The following is a 16,238-nucleotide window of genomic DNA, read 5'->3' on the forward strand; positions in this document are numbered from 1 at the left end:
ATCCAAGAGACTGAAAAAGCTTGTCTACATAGCTTTCATATAATTTTATTATATAGTATTTGTACTAGTGTACAGGGCTGCCTGGGAGCGGGGGAAGTGGGACAATTTGCCTCAGGCCCTGCAGGGGCCCCTACAGGAGTTTTTCGAGATCCCTGGAGCGGGGTCCTTCACTCGCTGCGGGGCCCCCGGAGCTTCTTCCGCTCCAGGTCTTCGGCGGCAATTCAGCGGTGGGGAGGTCCTTCCGTTCTGGGACCCACTGCTGAAGTGCCGGGTCTTCGGCAGCAATTCGGCGGCGGGGACCCCCGCTGCCGAAGACCTCAGGCCCCCTGAATCCTCTGGGCGGCCTTGTTAGTATAGAGCTTGGGAGCTCTAGTAATGGACCAGGACTCCATTGTTCTACAAACAGCAAACAAAAGACAGTCCCTGCCCCAAAGAGTTTACAATCCAAGACTAAAACAAGAGACAACAGATAGATTCAGACAGACTGATGTGGAAGTATTAAAAAACAATGAGACTATACAGGTCAGCATGACAGGCAATGTTCTCAGCACACTAGCAGCCTAACCATTGTCAAGTTATTTGTCAGCATCATGGAAAATAAGAATTTTTAGGAGGGTTTTGAAGGAGGATTTAACTATATTGGTTTAGAAAACAATATAGTTTAAGCAGCACAGCCCCTTAGTCTGGATGAAGCTATGCCGTGTAAAAGTTCCATATCAGTATAGTTTATTTCTATAAATATGCAGAAATAAACTACACTAATAAAGTAACCTTTATTCCAGTATAATCACATCCACACTAGGGGTTCTGCTTTAACTCTATCAGTTTCTAGATAACATTCTTTTTTGTATTACTCTTTTAAGAACAAAAACTATAGTAAGTGGACCCGCCGCCGAAGATCCGGACGTGCCGCCCATTTTCATTGTCTGCCCCCAAGCACCCGCTTCCTGCACTGGTGCCTGGAGCAGGCCCTGGTTTAGATGGTGAGCCTGCTGTAGCATTTCTCACTGCTAAAGTTGAGTGGGAGGCTGGGGTGAGGGGAGTGGAATCCTCTTAGCAAGGGAAGACATCAGGGCAAACACCACCCGCCCCACACGTAAATGCACTCATACACACAAAGCTATTGCTATAGACTGCACACACATCAGCCCAACCTGTTCTCCTAGGGCCTGATCCTTCAAAGTGCTGAACATTCACCTCCTACTGAAACCAACTTCAGGAGCTGCTCAGCACCTTGCAGGATCCAGCCTCTGGCCAAATCTCTTGGGAAAGGTCATTTGCCTGCTGTTCAAGAGGGAAGATGTGCTATGGAAGGTACTGCTTATCCTAATATATAGATGAGATACAGACAGTGGAGAAGGTGATAAGGGAGATGCTACTACCCCTACCCCCTACGGTGATGTGGGAGAAAGTTTGATGAGGATGACATCTAATCCAGGGAATAATGGAGAGATTAGTACAATGGGGGGTATTGCTGCCTGTAACACCAGGGTGGTGGGAGGGAGCATGTGCAGTGATGGATGTTACTGGCTGAGATCCTTGCTGCTGGGCCTCCATCCCAGCAGAATCATAATAGCAGCTGCAGCCGCTGCAGAGTGCAGCCACCCCCTCGTTTCCCCATGCTTCCTCGGAGGCCCTACAATGGAAACAGCTTCACTAAAAACAGTTTAATAATGTCTTTGCTTCCATCCTTCCCCTCTAACAGGATGCAGATTACATTTGGAAAAACACACTTATTTCTTTCTCACACATTCTTGCTGCAGGACAGAAGTCACTGCTCCCTCATTGCTGCAGGCCAGACCTCAAAACAGAATAAAAGAACTATAACTTCAAAATGTAAGTGAATTTAACATTTGTGAAAGGTGTTAGACTAAAAGCTCTGGAGACTGCAGTTCTCCGGCCACAGGATTACTAAAGTACAGGCAAAGGCTTCCCCCTACTGTACTAGTCTCCCAATGTCTCTTAACTCTTCCCTGGATGAGGGTCACTTTTAGGGAATGTAACAGTAGTTCAGTTTCCACAGTCCACTGTGGACCTGCTAAGTGGGAGATTTGCCATTGACTTCAGTGGAGCAGACTTGGGCCTTTAGTCCTTGGCCTCTCTGTTGAGGGTAACAAGTAGGGTTGCCAGGTGTCCTGTTTTCGACCAGAACACCCAGTCGTAAAGGGATCCTGGTGGCTCCAGTCAGCACCGCTAGTAATATACAGGTGCAGGTTATATATAGGTGATATACAAGTGTAGGTTATTAATCACTAGTATGTAGGTGATATACCAGGAATCCAGCTGCTGCTGGAGTCTTCCTGCTAAATCCCAGGAGTGACATTTAGCCGCCGGAACTGTGTTCTTCTTTGCAGAAAAACATTCACTCATGAGTCCTCCCACAACTGCATTATATTTTCTCCCAAACATTGAGAACCCTGACCAGATTCTCAGAACCCTCATCTCAGTGGGATAAATACAACTTGCCCTTCCTTCTGGTTGCCATGGCTTTCCCCCTCACCAAATATCCACTCACTTTAAATACCTGACCTGGCTACCAGGGATATTCTGACTCCTCAGCAGTCTTTTTTCTCAGTTGCTAAGGTTCTCTCACACCTCTTCCACTGACAGTATCACCTGGCCCATAAATTCAGAAGTGAAAGGGTGACAGTACAACTTATTCCTTCTTGTACAACTTCATCCTCCCCATTATATTTTTTCCTGTTTCTGCTTGTAGGAGTCAGTGGACTTGGCTCTGTAAGGTGTTATCTCTCCGACATTCCTCTCTGCAAAGTGTTTTTGGAGGAAGACTACGGGAACAATGATATGTGTTTAGAGATGGGCTGATGCCAGTGTTCGTATAACATTTTTTTTTGAGACAATGTAAGAATCTCACAAAGACCAGCTTCTTCTATCACTCTGCCCTCACAGAAGGCTTTCCTTGCACACACACACCTGTCCCCTTGACAGTGTTGCTGTTTCCACCTTCCTATGTAAACAAGAAAAACATACTACATACTTTCTGCTTCAAGTCCCGGCACTTTGGACACGGAATGCAATGGAAACCATGGGTAAGAAAATGCCTTGTGGAACGTCACTGCTTGCATAGCCTACCATCTACTCTGGTTCAAGGTACAAAATTCATATGTGGAGCTATGAGCAGAGCACAGGATTGGGAGATGGGAGACCAGGGGCCCCAAAGTCCCACCATATACACTAGTATTAATCTCAAGTAACTGTACTGAAGCCAATCAGGTCACACTGGTGTAAAAAATCAGTGTAAGTTACGAAAGAGTCGGACCCTGGGCTTCTATTCCTGGATCTAACACAGACATCCGGTGTGACCTTGCATTGAACACAATCCTCCCCTTTGCTTTAATAATGGGCTTCCAAAGGCTCCCAAAAGTCCCCTCCAGCAAGTTTCTATAATTTTGAACCAGTCTCTGAGGCTATATTTCCTCAGCTGTACAATAGGAATAACAACAGATAGGTAAATATTATCTCAAAGAGATATTGTAAGGCTAAATACACATCTATAAACTGTAGAGACTCTCAGATGGAAGGTGCCATATAAGTGCAAAATATTACCTGGATATCAGACTCCCCATAATTCAGGTATGTTTCAATTTGAGCTTTACGTTCGGTCAATTTACAGAGAAGTCATTTTTAAAACATGGATGGAGACCTGGGTTCAGATCTTGAACACTTCCACACTTTGGGGGCATCCAGTTATGGTGTTTTGGTTTGGGCCTATTTCTAATTGTACTGTATTGAGAGAGAGAATATTGATGTCTTATACACTCAAAATAGACTAACAGGCTTCATTTTTGATAATAAGATAATTTATGGCCAAATACCCTGATATCTTGCAAATGATTCCATGTGGGTAGTCCCCCAGATGCCCACAAAGTGAAAATGGGGCTCCATATCGGTGCAGTGGTCTGTCTTTGCATAACAATTGCAGGACTGGGGCCTTAGTTTAAAAGCCTGTATCACAAAAATTTACTTCCTCCTCTTTTATGTCAAGTTTTAGTCTGGATCAATTTTTTTACAATTGAATTTAAAACATTTGGAGAAAGAAATTGCAACAGAAATGCTATTACAGATGGTGCCACTACAAGTAGGGGCTGACATTTTCAGAAACAAAAAGCAAGTCTGCCATCTGGAGTCTTTTAGTGTTTCTGAGATGGATTTTTATACTGGAAAACAAATCTTACTGTAAGGTATTAAAATGAAGTTACATCAAGACAACAAGTTTAGCAACATGCCACACCAAGGAATGCTGATATGTCCCCACTTCATGAACTGCAGTTTCACCTATCCCACAATCTCTCTCACACACTTTTAAACTCTAATACTAATATTCTCAAAGTGTGAACACAACGTTGGTATATATCCTTCACACTTATATGTTGGAGAACAGCACTGAGAAGACCTCAGATTACTAAATTATTTTTACTATATTATTGTAACAAATACATAGACACTTGAAGCACAGGCCCATATTGTTTGAGTTAAAGTAGAATCTTTGTTAGCTGTTGGCAGGGTAGGGCCTGTGAACCCAGTTATAAAGTTTTGATTCCATCCTATAGCGAGCAAAGTTATAAATCACCCCCAAAGTTATCCTTAAACTTTAATTGCATTTTCTATTTTAAGATGAGTGGTGGCACTCCAGGGATAAATCCAGTCCTGCAGTAATCTCCATATGGGCGATCAATGGGAATCTGCAGAACAGCAGGGATCCACCTACATGAACCTCATTGCAGGATCATCACCCAAGTTCCTAATCTCACCAAAGATATAAGCATGTTTGAAAATCATTCTAAACCTATGTTCAGATAGACTCCCATCCCCAAACCTGTTAGAACATTTGCAGCTGGCTTTTCTAGACAGGGCAATATGTTCAAAACCACCTAAAAAACCCTGTACTTACTATTAGCCTCTACCATGTCTCGCACACGATTTGGGAAACTGGTGCAGTCCTATTAACACTCAAAGCCAGTTCGGAGGGATCCCTATTTGAATTGTGTTTTGAGATAATGTTCAAACACAGTAAAGCTGAATGAAAGGAATAAACACACTTTTGCTTTTGACTTCATGCTAAGAACTGCATCATGCTAAAAAGCTGTATATAAGAAGCCATTTGCAAAGCACAAGTTTTATAGTTCCTACAAAACCAAGGCATAATGCTGCATACTCTCAAGCACCATCTTCCGTTAACTATTTACATAGTAGTAGTAGCATTCATTATTTGTATGACTGCTGCAGTCTGTCATAAAGCAGGACCACATTATGCTAAATTCTATACAAACACAGAACAAAAAAGATGGTCCCAAGCTCAAAAAGCTTACAATCTAAGCAGAAGACAAGACAAACTCTATACCTCTTTTAGAGACTAATCCCGTGACAGTGAGGATGGGGTTATGTTTATGTCTTTGTAAATGCAAACTCCAATGCATTCAAACTCCTCCAGGACTTCCGCTGGGACACTGATGACAATACTATAGGTAGTAGCTAAAACTTCTTCAGGTAAGTTTATTTTTAGTGACAGTGAGCCTGTATACCAACACTTAGCTAGCATTCCTCATGTGCTCAAACTGAATGGCAACCAATTTGAAGGGCTTCTTCAAGACTTCTCTACTGAGGTGGGAGATATGCCAAGCTCTGTGCAGTCCTGTTTGCCATTAGGGAAACTGGGCTATCTGCTTTTTCCCCATAATATATTCTCCTCACAAGAGAGCAGATCTACCTACTATTCCCCAGCTATTCAATATCAGCAGGAACCAAGACCTATTAATGTTGCTCAGTGAGGAACCCCCTGACCTTACCCTTAAGCCTGTTCTTAACAAGCCCCTGATGGTGTGGCTGATGTGGTTAGGTCCTATGATGATGTCCCTTGAATAGATATGGACAGAGTTGGCACTTGGGTTTGTTGCAGGGTTTGGTTCCTGGGTTAGTGTTTTTGTTGGGTGGTGTGTAGCTGCTGCTGAGTATTTGCTTCAGGTTGGGGGGCTGTCTGCAAGCGAGGACGGGCCTGTCTCCCAAGGACCATCATAGGACCTAATCACATCAGTCACACCATCAGGGGCTCGTTCATCTGCACATGTACCAATGTGATATATGCCATCATGTGCCAGCAATGCTTCTCTGCTATGTACATTGGCCAAACAGGACAGTCTCTACGCAAAAGAATAAATGGACACAAATCTGACATCAGGAATCATAACATGCAAAAAACAGTAGGAGAACACTTCAGTTCTCCTGGACACTCAATAACAGACTTAAAAGTGGCCATTCTTCAACAAAAAAAATTGAAAAACTTACTCCAAGAAACTGCAAAACTGGAATTATTTTGCAAACTGGATACCATCAAATTAGGTCTGAATAGACTGGGAGTGGATGGGTCAGTACAAAAAATAATTCTCCCCTCCTGATACTCACACCTTCTTGTCAACTGTTCGAAATGGGCCACCTTGTTTACATTGGCACTACAAAAGTGATTTCCACCCCTTTTTGTCAGCTGTTGACAATAGCCCTCTTCCACCTTAATTGAATTGGTTTGTTACCACCGACCCCCCAACTTGGTAAGGCAACTCCCATCTTTCCATAGGCTGTGTATTTATACATCCTTACTGTATGTTCCACTCTAAGGTGCCACAAGAGCTCCTCATTGTTTTTGCTGATATAGACTAATACAGTCACCACTCTAAACCCACCTATCACCTGCGGAATGGGTTGTGTGACAAGGGATATTGATCAGTATACTCTGGCAGAGATGGGAAAAAGAAGGGAAGTGGATGGGAAGTAGAGGGTTGGAAGAGGAATTTGGTTCCTTTAAATTGGATGCCTATGCTAGTTCAGGGTGAGGTTTAGAAAATGTTTCAACACTTAATGGGGAGCACTGCAGCAGGAAATGGGACATACTGGAAGATCAGAGTATGTGTGTGTGGGGGTCAGCGGGGCTGGGTGGAAGAAGGTGCACAGGAGCAGCATAGAGTGCGTTCGTGGGATGTGTGAGAAAGTAGTGCTAGATATGGGTGAGCAGTGCACAGTGAGTGCAGACGAAGCATCAGCACTAGGTATGGTTGGGTAGTTAGGTGGGGTATGTGTGGGAGCAGCACTGGCGAGAACTGGTGTGTGTGTGTAGGGTAATAACACCGGGTCTGGGTGCAGGGGAAACAGGGCTGGGTGTTGCTGGAGTATGTGGGTGGAGGTAGATCTGAGTGCTGAGGGGCCTGGAGGTGAGTATAGTTGGGTGTTGGAAGGAGCAGGGTTGGGCATGGTAGTGGTAGGAGCAGGACTGGATCAGGGTGCTGGGGCAGCAGGGCTCAGTTGGGGTGGGGTGTTGGGGAAGCAGGGCTGGGCCGGGGTGCTGGAGAGCACTGGGCTCGGTGTGGCTGAGTCAGGGTGCTGGGGGGAGCAGGGTTGAATTGTGGTGCTGGGGGAAGCAGGGCTTGGTGTGGTTGGATCAGGGTACTGGAGGGGGAGTCGGGTTGGGTCGGGGTGTTGTGGGGGAGCCGGGCTCAGTGTGGCTGGGTCGGGGTGCTGGGGGGAGCCGGGCTTGGTGTGGCTGGGTCGGGGTGTTGGCGGGGGGAAGCAGATTTGGGTCAGGGTGCTGCGGGGAGCCGGGCTCAGTGTGGCTAGGTCAGGGTGCTGGGGGGAGTCGGGCTGGGTCGGGGTGCTGGGGGGAGCCAGGCTTGGTGTGGCTGGGTCGGGGTGCTGGGGGGAGCTGGGCTGGGTCAGGGTGCTGGGGGGGAGCAGGGCTCGGTGTGCCTAGGACGGGGTGTGGGGGGAACTGGGCTGGGTGTGGCTGGGTCAGGGCGCTGGGGGAAGCAGGGCTGATCTGGGGTGCTGGGGGGAGCCGGGCTCGCTGTGGCTAGGTCGGGGTGTTGGGGGGGGGGAGCCGGGCTGGGTCGGGGTGCTGGGGGGAGCCGGGCTCAGTGTGGCTGGGTCAAGGTGCTGGGGGGAGCCGGGCTTGGTGTGGCTGGGTCAGGGTGTTGGCGGGGGGAAGCAGATTTGGGTCAGGGTGCTGCGGGGAGCCGGGCTGGGTCGGGGTGCTGCGGGGAGCCAGGCTCGGTGTGGCTGGGTCGGGATGCTGGGGGGAGCTGGGCTGGGTCAGGGTGCTGGGGAGGAGCAGGGCTTGGTGTGCCTAGGACGGGGTGTGGGGGGAACTGGGCTGGGTGTGGCTGGGTCAGGGCGCTGGGGGGAGCAGGTCTGATCTGGGGTGCTGGGGGGAGCCGGGCTCGCTGTGGCTGTCGGGGTGTTGGGGGGGAGCCGGGCTGGGTCAGGGTGCTGGGGGGAGCCAGGCTCGGTGGGGCTAGGTCGGGGTGCTGGGGGGAGCCGGGCTCAGTGTGGCTGGGATGGGGTGCTGGGGGGAGCCGGGCTCGGTGTGGCTGGGTCGGGGTGCTGGGGGGAGCCGGGCTCGGTGTGGCTGGGTCGGGTTGTTGGCGAGGTGAAGCAGATTTGGGTCAGGGTGCTGCGGGGAGCCGGGCTCGGTGTGGCTAGGTCAGGGTGCTGGGGGGAGCCGGGCTGGGTCGGGGTGCTGCGGGGAGCCAGGCTCGGTGTGGCTGGGTCTGGGTGCTGGGGGGAGCAGGGCTGGGTCAGGGTGCTGGGGGGGGAGCCGGGCTCGGTGTGGCCGGGCTGGGTCAGGGTGCTGGGGGGAGCAGGGGTGGGTTGGGATGTGGGGCGAGCAGGGCAGGGTCAGGTTGCTGGGGGGAGCAAGGCAGGGTCGGGGTGCAGCGGGGAGCCGGGTTCGGTTGAGGTGCTACGGGGAGCAGGGCTCGGTGTGGCTGGGTTCGGGTGCTGGGGGGAGCAGGGCTCGGTGTGGCTGGGTCAGGGTGTTGGTGGGGGGAAGCAGGTTTGGGTCAGGGTGCTGCGGGGAGCTGGGCTTGGTGTGGCTAGGTCAGGGTGCTGGGGGGAGCCGGGCTGGGTCGGGGTGCTGGGGGGAGCCGGGCTGGGTGTGGCTAGGTCGGGGTGCTGGGGGGAGCCAGACTGGGTGTGGCTAGGTCGGGGTGCTGGGGGGGAGCAGGGCTGGGGGGAGCCGGGCTCAGTGTGGCTAGGTCGAGGTGCTGAGGGGAGCAGAGCTTGGCATGGCTAGGTTGGGGTGCTGGGGGGAGCCGGGTGGGTGTGGCTGGGTCAGGGTGCTGGGGGGGAGCAGGGCTGGGGAGAGCTGGGCTCGGTGTGCCTAGGACAGGGTGTGGGGGAACCGGGCTGGGTGTGGCTGGGTCAGGGCGCTGGGGGGAGCAGGGCTGATCTGGGATGCTGGGGGGAGCCAGGCTCGCTGTGGCTAGGTCGGGGTGTTGGGGGGGGGGAGCCGGGCTCGGTCGGGGTGCTAGGAGGAGCCGGGCTCAGTGTGGCTGGGTCGGGGTGTTGTGGGGAGAGCAGGGCTGGGTCGGGGTGCTGAGGGGAGCCAGGCTCGGTGTGGCTAGGTCAGGGTGTTGGCGAGGGGAAGCAGATTTGGGTCAGGGTGCTGCAGGGAGCTGGGCTCGGTGTGGCTGGGTCGGGGTGCTGGGGGGAGCCAGGCTCGGTGTGGCTAGATCGGGGTGCTGGGGGGAGCAGGGCTGGGTCGGGGTTCTGCGTGGAGCTGGGCTCAGTGTGGCTGGGTTGGGGTACTGGGGGGAGCCGGGCTCAGTGTGGCTGGGTTAGAGTGCTGGGGGGAGCCAGGCTGAGTCGGGGTGCTGGGAGGGAGCAGGGCTGGGTGTGCCTAGGTCGGGGTGTGGGGGGAACCGGGCTGGGTGTGGCTGGGTCTGGGTGCTGGGAGGAGCAGGGCTAAGCTGGGGTGCTGGGAGGAGCTGGGTTCGCTGTGGTTAGGTTGGGGTGTTGGGGGGGAGGAGCCGGGCTGGGTCGGGGTGTTGGTGGGAGCTGGGCTCGGTGTGGCTATGTCAGGGTGCTGGGGGGAACCGTGCTCAGTGTGGCTGGGTCGGGGTGCTGGTGGGGAGAAGCAGGTTTGGGTCAGGGTGCTGCGGGGAGCAGGGCTCGGTGTGGCTGGGTCGGGGTGCTGGTGGGGAGAAGCAGGTTTGGGTCAGGGTGCTGCGGGGAGCAGGGCTCGGTGTGGCTGGGTCGGGGTGCTGGGAGGAGCCGGGCTCGGTGTGGCTGGGTCGGGGTGCAGGGGGGAGCAGGGCTGGGTCGGGATGCAGGGGGGAGCCGGGTGGGTGCAGGGGGGAGCAGGGCTCGGTGTGGCTGGGTCGGGGTGCTGGTGGGGAGCAGGTTTGGGTCAGGGTGCAGGGGGGAGCCAGGCTCGGTGTGGCTGGGTCGGGGTGCAGGGGGGTGCAGGGGGGAGCAGGGCTGGGTCGGGATGCAGGGGGGAGCCGGGTGGGTGCAGGGGGGAGCAGGGCTCGGTGTGGCTGGGTCGGGGTGCAGGGGGGAGCCGGGCTCGGTGTGGCCGGGCTGGGTCGGGGTGCTGGGGGGAGCCGGGCTCAGTGTGGCTGGGTCGGGGTGCTGAGGGGAGCCGGGTGGGTGCAGAGGGGAGCCGGGCTGGGTCGGGGTGCAGGGGGGAGCCCGGCTGGGTCGGGGTGCAGGGCGGAGCCGGGCTCGGTGTGGCCGGGCTGGGTCGGGGTGCAGGGGGGAGCCCGGCTGGGTCGGGGTGCAGGGGGGAGCCGGGCTCGGTGTGGCCGGGCTGGGTCGGGGTGCAGGGGGGAGCCGGGCTCGGTGTGGCCGGGCTGGGTCGGGGTGCTGGGGGGAGCCGGGCTCAGTGTGGCTGGGTCGGGGTGCTGAGGGGAGCCGGGTGGGTGCAGAGGGGAGCCGGGCTGGGTCGGGGTGCAGGGGGGAGCCCGGCTGGGTCGGGGTGCAGGGGGGAGCCGGGCTCGGTGTGGCTGGGTCGGGGTGCTGGTGGGGAGAAGCAGGTTTGGGTCAGGGTGCAGGGGGGAGCAGGGCTCGGTGTGGCTGGGTCGGGGTGCAGGGGGGAGCAGGGCTGGGTCGGGATGCAGGGGGGAGCCGGGTGGGTGCAGGGGGGAGCAGGGCTCGGTGTGGCTGGGTCGGGGTGCTGGTGGGGAGCAGGTTTGGGTCAGGGTGCAGGGGGGAGCCAGGCTCGGTGTGGCTGGGTCGGGGTGCAGGGGGGAGCAGGGCTGGGTCGGGATGCAGGGGGGAGCCGGGTGGGTGCAGGGGGGAGCAGGGCTCGGTGTGGCTGGGTCGGGGTGCAGGGGGGAGCCGGGCTCGGTGTGGCCGGGCTGGGTCGGGGTGCTGGGGGGAGCCGGGCTCAGTGTGGCTGGGTCGGGGTGCTGAGGGGAGCCGGGTGGGTGCAGAGGGGAGCTGGGCTGGGTCGGGGTGCAGGGGGGAGCCCGGCTGGGTCGGGGTGCAGGGCGGAGCCGGGCTCGGTGTGGCCGGGCTGGGTCGGGGTGCAGGGGGGAGCCCGGCTGGGTCGGGGTGCAGGGGGGAGCCGGGCTGGGTCGGGGTGCAGGGGGGAGCCGGGCTCGGTGTGGCCGGGCTGGGTCGGGGTGCTGGGGGGAGCCGGGCTCAGTGTGGCTGGGTCGGGGTGCTGAGGGGAGCCGGGTGGGTGCAGAGGGGAGCCGGGCTGGGTCGGGGTGCAGGGGGGAGCCCGGCTGGGTCGGGGTGCAGGGGGGAGCCGGGCTCGGTGTGGCTGGGTCGGGGTGCAGGGGGGAGCCGGGCTCGGTGTGGCTGGGTCGGGGTGCAGGGGGGAGCCGGGCTCGGTGTGGCTGGGTCGGGGTGCAGGGGGGAGCCGGGCTCGGTGTGGCTGGGTCGGGGTGCAGGGCAGAGCCGGGCTCGGTGTGGCCAGGCTGGGTCGGGGTGCAGGGGGGAGCCGGGCTGGCGCCTGGCTGCGGGAGCACGTGGCTACTCAGCGCAGAGCGCGAAGAGCAGCGGATGCGGGGCGGGGGGACCCTCTGCGACTCCCCCTCCGAGTCTCTGGGAGCCGTAGACCAGGCAGGGCTGCGCCGGTCCGTGTCCAGGGCTAGCCAGCAACCTCACAAACCATAGAGAAGCGAGCCGGGCCCTGAGAGATGTCACTTCCGCTTTCTATGACTTCCGTTTTGTGGTGTTATTGCTTGTTTCCGGTCCGTGCCGAGGAGGCGCGGCTTGGTGACGCACATTGGCTGGGCCGTCCTCGCTGGTGTGGCTGTCGCGGTTTCTCGTTGCCTACGAGGGATGGGTCCGCTAGTGGGGCTGGCGGTGAGGCAACTCCCCAGGTAACGCGAGCGGGAAACTGGCAGGGAGGGGCGCAGGAGTGCTCATAATGAATAGTTTGCTGGCAGACTGGATGGACATATCATGTGGATTCCCTGTGTCTACTACTATTCAGTATTTTCACTTAATGATTTGGGTTACAGAGTAGAGCTAGTGCTTCTGACATTTGTAGATATTACCGTCTTGAGAGGGGTTGTAAGCACTTTGTGGGACAGCATTAGCATGTAAAATCTTGATACTTGGAGAATTGGTCTGTGAGTAGCAAGATCAAATTCAATAGAGGCAAGTGCGGAGTATTTTGCTTAAGAAGAGGGAAAAAATCAAATACACAGATACAAAATGGTACTGCAAAGGAGGCCTTGGAGATTATAACAGATCGTAAATTGAAGGAGAGTCAGCAATTTGATGCTGTACCTAAATAGGTAAATGTCATTCTGGGAAGTATTAACAGGTTATTGCATGCAGCACATGGGAGGTAGTTGTATTGTATAGCTCTACTTGGCACTGGTGAGGCTTCAAGGTGGAGTATTCTGTCTGTTTTAGGGCACTGAACTTTAAAAAAGATGTGAGTAAATTGTAGAGAGTCCAGTGGAAAGCATCAAACAAATGTTTTGGAAAACATGTGCTATGAGGAAAGGTTGAAAGAATTGGGCATGTTTAATCTAGAGAAGAGGGAAAAAAAAAGACTGAAGGGGAAAGTAAGTCTTCAAACATGAAAAAGGTTGCTATAAAGAGGACATTGATCAATTGTTCTCCATGTCCACTAAGCATAGGACAGGTAGTAATTGGCTTAGTTTGCAACAAGGGAGATTTACGTTGGATATTAGAAAAAAACCCAACAAACTTACTTTAAATATAGTTAAGCACTGGAACAGGCTGGTTCGGGAGGATGAGGAATCCTTGTCCAAAGTAGTAAAACCCCTGTCAGGGATGGTCTAGGTATACTTAATCCTTCCTCGATATTGACAGATGGACTAGATGGCCTCCTAAGGTCACTTTTAGTCCTACCTATCTATGATTAAAATGATCCTGGGGGGGGAGCAGCAACCTGCAGCATTTAACTTTTAAAACTCAACCTTTGGCATTTTGGGACCACTTGCCAATTATTCATGGCAGAATATAATACTCTTAAAATAGACAACAATAACATACAGTTTTTGAAGTGGAGATCTGATAAAAGTGAAAAATCTGTATCTATGGGGCTATTTCTCACCTGGGGCTGTTATCCATTAGGTTGAGCACTTCTGAAAGCAACCTGGGAACAAATTCTAGGGGGCTGCACTTTCTGCTACTTCAGGTACTCCTATAATTCTCAGAGTATAGTGATGAGACCTTTCATTGGTCTGCCACTTTAAATTTAAGAGAAGGTAAGTCTGTTTGGCTTTTCTGCACCTGGGTAGAGACCCCTTGTACTTGATCTTCTAGAGTTGATATTCTTGCTTCTCTTTCATTCACCTACTCTGTCAGCGCTTGCAGAGAGTTAATTGAGAGAAGACAGGAGATATCAAGGCCACAGTACAAGTGTGGCTGACAGCAACTTTCTCCAGCAGGGCCAACACAGACACAGTGCCCTCATTAGCCATCTTGTCCAAGAGGTTAGAGTCTGTGTTCTCTTTGTCTTTTAGCTACTTGTGGAGCCCACAGTAGACAAATATATGTCTGTCGATTGTCCAGATATTTAGGGATACCTTTTACTGAGACTGGTTTTGGTCAGGGGCTCTATACTACAGATGGAAATAGATATTAGTGGATGGATCTAGAGCTCAAGGGATCTGTTCCTCCAGATCATGTAGCACCTGCTGGAGCTCATTCATGTTAGGTTTTGTAAACTCTCACTTGTTGCAAAATGTAATTCAGGCCTAAAAGTAGTTGGCCCTTACTTTTAAATATATTCTGTTAATGAACTTCAGTATGGAAATGCCAACAATAGGATAATATTGGGAATAAAATGAGGAAAATGGTATAAACTAGGGCACTGATAAGATGGTTGGTTGCACACTGGCAATTCATGTACAAAGTTATATAAGACATCTTTTATAGTCAAACTGCCGTAGTCTCTTGGTAAACTGAAAAAAAATCTGGTATCTTAGAACTCTGGCAGGTGTCGTTCGGTCTGCTCTCAAGAATGGGGCAGGATAGAAAAGAGGAAGCAACTATGCAATATTGTCAAAACAAAACAGTTTATAGATCCAACAAAATGACTATATGCAAAAATCTTCTCTCGGATACATTGATGTAAATGGTGCACAGCTCCTTAGATTTTAGTTGTTATTCTCAATGCACAGCAGAGAAGCTAGAGCAGATTGTCCCCAAATAACTAAATTTATATAATTGTCTCTAGAGGTTATGATAGGGGCAACTGAAAAAAATTGCAGTGATGCAAGGGCTAGAAAATGTGCCTGAAGCATTAAACATGCACTGGTATTTTCGGAATATGCCTACTAAATATTGGACATTGAGCCAAGCTGCTGATTATAGCCAGGACTTCCTTCTGTATATGTGCAAACTTCCTTTGAAACTTCTAGGTACTTAAGAAATGACAGTGATTTGTAGGTGTTGACACATGCTATTTGTTTATTCTTTTTCCCTGTTCCTTTAAAACCAACAACTATTTATTAATGCTAGAAACATGTTTTAGTATGTGTAAGAAAACATGTTATAAACCCATTGTAGTGATTAACAAGTCTGTTGTTTATGACTTTAAAGGGTGATTGCTTTTACATTATTCATAAGTTAGAACAGAGACTGGCAACCTTGGCACATGGCCCTTCAGAGAAATCCGCTCGCGGGCCAGAACAGTTTGTTTACCTGCAATATCTGCAGGTTTGGCTGATTGCAGCTCCCACTGGCTGTGGTTGGTCGTTCCAGGCCAATGGGGGCTGCAAGAAGCGGCAGCCAGCACATCCCTCAGCCCATGCTGCTTCTCACAGCCCCCACTGGCCTGGAACGGGGGACCATGGCCAATGGGAGCTGTGATCGGCCGAACCTGCGAATGCTGCAGGTAAACAAACCGTCCCGGCCTACCAGCAGATTTCCTTGATGGGCTGCGTGCCAAAGGTTGCTGATCTCTGATTTAGAAGTTGAATTGTGTAAAGTTGTATATGTTAGGAAAACCTGCCACTGACTTGACATTTACAGCTAGAAACTTCTATCAAAGCTTAGTGGAACTCATTCAGAGCATTTAATTTTTGAAATGCTTTAGCTACCATTGACCTTGGCTTTCTTGTTTCAGATTGAAGCCATTCAACAGATTACAAATAATACTACAGCACTTGGTAAGTATAGGGTTCTATCTGGTAGCGTTAGAAACCGATTTGTAACTTCTACCCTTGTGTGATAGAGAATAAGTGTATACACTTATTTAGTTTATCCAGTCATTGCAGCATTATATTGTAAATTCAGCTTTTTAGTGTTTAGGTCCAATGTTGCCAGTTCCACTTCAGTTGGTGTTTACTACAAATTCCTCTTGCAATATGAATTTATGCTTATTAAATACAGATTTTATTTTTTGGCATCCCACGTATTTTTAGTGATTGTTCTGTTTGTCTCAGTACACCTCTACCCTGATATAACATGACCCGATATAACAAGAATTTGGATATAACACGGTAAAGCAGTGCTCAGGGGGCTGGGGGGCAGGGCTGCACACTCCGGCGGATCAAAGCAAGTTCAAAATAACATAGTTTCACCTATAACGCGATAAGATTTTTTTGTTCTCCCGAGGACAGCGTTATATCAGGGTAGAGGTGTAGTTTTAAACTGAATGTTTTCCAGTGTGCTAAAATTTTCTTCTGTATATTTTAGTTTGCTTACTCTACATTTTAGTTGAGTTATAAATTAAGATTGCTTATGAAAATTAATTTTCATAACTTTTGTATAATATTGCCAAACAGGATCACAGGCAAGGCCATTTGTCATGATCCGATGTGTACTGTGTTAGATGATGAGTAGGAGAATAGAGGATTGTCTTGTACATCTAACTCATAACTGATGCAAGTGTTTTCAATGAAACAATATCACAACCATATGTCCTAAATAAAGACGTTGAGGAACATAATGTATTTCAGAACGTACAACACAAAAGCTGTTTTATTTCCAAATATTCAAATTAACAAGCTTGA

The 16,238-nt window shown here is 51.6% G+C and overlaps 2 protein-coding genes across 6 annotated transcripts in view; one reads left to right on the plus strand and one right to left on the minus strand.

Moving 5' to 3' along the window:
- NAB1 (NGFI-A binding protein 1) overlaps positions 1-16,238 on the minus strand; it is a 314,417-nt gene that overhangs the window by 182,557 nt on the left and 115,622 nt on the right. The gene's annotated exons all lie outside the window — the stretch shown is intronic.
- The window catches only part of HIBCH (3-hydroxyisobutyryl-CoA hydrolase), a 91,233-nt gene continuing 86,997 nt past the window's right edge, over positions 12,003-16,238 (plus strand). For 3 of the 5 annotated variants that reach the window (XR_007768338.1, XM_050916379.1, XM_050916382.1), the window contains exons 1-2: positions 12,003-12,119; positions 15,350-15,392. Coding sequence is in view for 3 of the 5 variants with exons in the window: in XM_050916379.1 (XP_050772336.1) it covers positions 12,079-12,119; positions 15,350-15,392 (84 nt within the window). In the remaining 2 variants the exon portion in view is untranslated. Of the gene's footprint in view, positions 12,120-12,153; positions 12,540-13,350; positions 13,485-15,349; positions 15,393-16,238 lie in introns of those variants that run through there. The other 2 variants (XM_050916381.1, XM_050916380.1) reach the window with 2 other exon arrangements.

The sequence above is a fragment of the Gopherus flavomarginatus genome, chromosome 10, assembly GCF_025201925.1.
Source record: "Gopherus flavomarginatus isolate rGopFla2 chromosome 10, rGopFla2.mat.asm, whole genome shotgun sequence".
Classification (NCBI taxonomy): domain Eukaryota; kingdom Metazoa; phylum Chordata; order Testudines; family Testudinidae; genus Gopherus; species Gopherus flavomarginatus.